The sequence below is a fragment of the Austrofundulus limnaeus genome, unplaced genomic scaffold, assembly GCF_001266775.1.
Source record: "Austrofundulus limnaeus strain Quisiro unplaced genomic scaffold, Austrofundulus_limnaeus-1.0 Scaffold148, whole genome shotgun sequence".
Lineage (NCBI taxonomy): Eukaryota > Metazoa > Chordata > Actinopteri > Cyprinodontiformes > Rivulidae > Austrofundulus > Austrofundulus limnaeus.
In genome coordinates this window covers 863539-867900 of record NW_013952550.1, presented here as the reverse complement: position 1 = coordinate 867900, position 4362 = coordinate 863539, and the positions used below count along the sequence as shown (strand labels likewise).

The window sequence follows — 4362 nt, the reverse complement described above, 5'->3', positions numbered from 1 at the left end:
AGATAGATAGATAGATAGATAGATAGATAGATAGATAGATAGATAGATAGATAGATAGATAGATAGATAGATATTAAAATCACTTTCTTTACAATGTTTTGTTTTTGTCCTTTTAGATAAAAAAATACTGACTATTTCTGCAGTTTTTATAAGTTTCTGCATTTCAGTGATAGAGGAGATACTGTATTTCCAAAATAAAACCAAGAGTGATTTTTAAATTTTTTTTACTGTGTAGTAATATTGTAACATCTTGACACAAATACTAACATACATTTATTAATTCTCCGTAAGATATTTAACACGTTTCAGTTTTTCTCCCTCTAATGCACACAAGTTGTTTCTCTCAGCGCAGATCCAGTAATATTTCATTCTCCTTCAAATCTCTTCTGCCCTCCTTTCTCTCATCTGAGCTCCTCTTTCCTAACCCATTTTCCCACTCTTCCCCACATCTGCCACTTATTTAACATTCTCTCTTTGAGAGTTGATCTTCTTTCTACTTATCTGTATTTTTTCTCCCCCTCTAACCTTGACATGGCTGTCTTGTCTGTCTTTCCACTCCTCCATTTATTACCCTGTCAGTGTTCCTTCTCTCTTCAAACGTCACCCAGTCATTTCCCCTTGCTTCTCCTCTCCACCTTATTTGTCTCAAGTGTGTTTTACAGCACACACAGACAGATACTGTATGTTCAAACAGTCTATTTATAGTGGTGCTTTTATGTTTTTTGTTTGTTTTGAACTCTTAATAGAGGAAAAATATTGATAAATGTCTCATCTACTTTCTTAAAGGAGTGCTGAGTCTTTGGAGGTGGGTTTCAGATGCCGGGCTGATGGGGGCGGTCCTGTTCGCTCCAGAATAAATTGGTGACCACTTTAATAGGAGTGGAGCTTCGCAGTGAGAAGGCTGACCTGCAGGATACAGGTAGATTCGCACAGTGGGGATTTAAATGCATTAATTTTTGTATTACTGTGGAAATAATCTCAATCTAATCTAAAAGCCTTGTCTGTATGGAAAATAATAAAGCTGCAACGTTTATAGAAAAGTCTTCACTGCTCAACACCAGGACCAGAAAAAAAGGAAGTTATTTCACCAGCTTTGTTCTTGATTAGACATTACATTTGGAAAGTTATTAAAAGCTATACAGATATGTAAGAGAAACAGGATCAATAATTGGAAGTCAAGGTTCAATTCAGTTCAGTTCAGTTCAGTTCAGTTTAGTAATACTTTATTAATACCAAAGGGAAATTTAATGTTGTTGTAACTCATATTATCCAGGAAATCTGATGAAGAATGTGAGGACAGTCTGTTGCAGTATGACAGTCTGATGAAGAGGACACTCAGGACTGTCCATGGTTTGGTCAGAAAGCCTGTCAGGCAGACACTGGAGTCAGGCATATAATCCTGCAGCCAAAACACAGCCTCTTTGAACACAAATTTGGAGGCTTTGCCATACTCGAAAACTCACCAAACTTTACACAAAATCGTCCCCCAGCGAAAATAGCAAGATTCCATTGGAATTTTCAATGGGCGTGGCCAAATGACTCCACAGCGCCACCTAACGTGAGATAGAGGAACTGGTAACTGCATTCCTAATACTCTGGCTGGGTTCTTTTTAGGGCTTGGATTTTCACAGCTTGKTCCCCAACAATCTCGCATTACCCATCATGATCAATGGAAGAGATGGTCAATTTCAAATTGATTTSATTTAYAGCACATTAAAACAACAAAAGCTGACCAAAGTGCTTTACAGTTCAGTCAAGACTTGTATAAAAAATAGATACAAATACAATACAGAAACACTGTAGTATATAAAACAGCTCTAACTGAAGGTTAGAACTTTCTCCTTCTCCCTCGCCTCTTTGCTCCTGCTCTGCGCCCACAGCACCTCCTTTTCAACTCATCTGGAATTCGGGGCTGTAGTTGAAGGCTAGAGATGAGGTATTATTTGAGGTTTTCAGATGCCAATTAGCTACTCCTTGTTATAACAAACCATCATGTTGCTATGGGTTTGCATCATAATAAATGTCCAAAAGCAAAATAGGTGCTACCAAAAATCCTTCCAGTTGCACACCATCTAATATCAAAGGGAATAATCATCCAAAAAAGCATTGTTGATTCTCAAAAGTTGATTCTTTTCTAAAAATCTTTATTAAAAGACTCCATTCCAGCTCACAGCCTTGGACCTTATCAGAAACAAACGAACAACAACCCACTCCGGAGCAGCTGCTGCCCTAAAAAGAAAAATAATGAATCACCCTCTTAAAGTCACATGTAAACCTAACTTCCTGGTCACACCCCTAGGGGGCGGTACCTTTTTTGTCAGACATTGGAATGTAGCTTTGTTTATGCAGAAAGAAGGGCCTCCTACTGATAAGACATACTGACTATTTCTCTGTTTAAAGCATACGCTTACATTCAGTTAATTAAACACAAAATGTCCTCAGATATAAATGTTAAATACGCTGTATTCAGGTGAGTCGCACAAGATTTTTTCCCCGACTGTGCTTATTTTTGTTTGGTCAGATGTCTTCATACTTCATTCCTTGTGTGAGATGTTTGGGCTTTTAGACTCTGTGAAACAAGCCGTGGACCTGAGGTGCAGCCAGAACGAAGGTGACAGCTGTCAAAACCACACACACACACACACACACACACTGCAGTGGGTTTTATTAACCAGTTTCTTGTTTTTTATGTAGTGCTGGACCAGTTCTTGAAAGACCAGAGGAAGCAGAGCTGCAATAAAAGCCGATCTCTCAAAGCCTCGTCCCTGAATCACCTTCGATCTCATCGTCAGAGCCGGTGGAGAAGACGCAGCCATAACTTGCTGTCGGCYGTTAAAAGAAGCACAGTGATCTGTCCACTTCCTGTTAACGGTTTCCCTGCTGCACCTCGCTCGCAGYTCTTCTCTCATCCCTCTGCCTTTGTCCCTCAGAGTCTCCTGGCTGCAGGTGGCAAAGCAGACGGGGATGACGAGGACAAAGACATGGCAGGGATGCACAAAAATACCAAACAAAGGAGGGGAAACCTTCCTGGAGGCTCCTACACCAGAGAGGAGGAGGTGAAAGAGACAAAAAAAMCTCACATGAGACTGAGATTATTAGAGAAAAGACGACAAGAAGAAGTAATAATTAGGATGTGTAGTCTGAAAAGTTGCAGTGAAGAAACAAAAACTCTTATTATCCACTGCAACACTGTCTTGCTGCAATAATCTATGTTTGCAATATGCAGTATTCAACTATTTTTTTGTTTTCAGGGAGCCATACATTTTAAAAGTATTCAGTAGTTCTTCAGGCTTTCTGCTGTTCTTTCAAAGCTTTTCCTCACAATTTTATTAGCCAGWTCCTGTGGATCTGTTCTTTTTAAACAGGCCTGCTGCACTCCTCCCCTTTGTCTGTTCTTCTCGGTCTCAGTGAAAAAGCAAAGAGGGGCCTCCTGTGTGTGTCTGCATCTGAGGAGCAAAATGTTTTCATCACCTGCGACTCGGTCCCCACAGTTCGTTTAAAAGAGTCGGTCAAACGATTCAGATCAAACTTTTCCATCAAACTTTCCAGCAGAGCCRGCTCTTGGCATAGGCGAACTAGGCGGTCGCCTAGAGCGCCATCTGCTAGAGGGGGCGCYGAACTGCAGAAGACAAAAAAGTAWTTATTTGTAATTCTTGGYYGTAACTCTGCTCAGCACCCYTTTCAGTTAGCTTTGTCTTAAAAACATATAAYTAAGTATTACAGGAAAAATAAACTACCCATAAAACAGTTTCTCCACCTTGATGGAGGAAGGAGGAAATACCTAATTTCCCTCTGGGATCAATAAAGTATTTTTGAATTTGAATTGAATTGAATTGAAAGGAGAGTGGAAAAAGTTCAAAACTTAATTCTACCGGCAGAACAGGTTAGAAGATGGCTATTTAATGTTATTTATTGTTTTTTTTTAAATCATCCTACAGGCTCTGACATGTTAGATAATTTTGAAAATGAGGTTTTGAAAAAATCCGTAAGACTTGAAAAAAATCTGAGATTGCTCTACAGTATATGTCTGTATACCTGCAAAATGATGTAAAATCCTTATAACTTATGGACAATCCATACAAGTTGACATGTATGTTGTATTTATTTGCGTTTTGGGAAAGCAAATAAATCTAAGTTTACCATAGTACCTTACACTGTCAAACTTGTTTTTAGGGGTTTAAATTGGGGTGGTGGGACATAGTTCGGTGGGGGTGGGGGTGTTGCGCTTCAACTCGCCTAGGGCACCAAAATGGCTAGAGCCAGCCCTGCTTTCCAGTTAATTTTTCTGACTTGGGCGGACCACCGGGTGCGGTCCTGGGCTGTGGGTGGGCTCGGGGCTTGGACGGTCGCTGGGGGCGGGGC

At 40.2% G+C, this 4362-nt stretch overlaps 1 protein-coding gene across 1 annotated transcript in view; it reads left to right on the top strand.

The window, feature by feature from the left end:
* The window catches only part of LOC106523210 (glucocorticoid modulatory element-binding protein 1), a gene marked incomplete in the record, with an annotated part of 12156 nt that extends 8527 nt beyond the window's left edge, over positions 1-3629 (top strand). The window contains 3 exon segments of the mRNA XM_014016578.1: positions 787-919; positions 2522-2611; positions 2695-3629. Of these exon segments, the coding sequence (XP_013872032.1) occupies positions 787-857 (71 nt within the window).
* Positions 3630-4362: the final 733 nt, after the last annotated feature.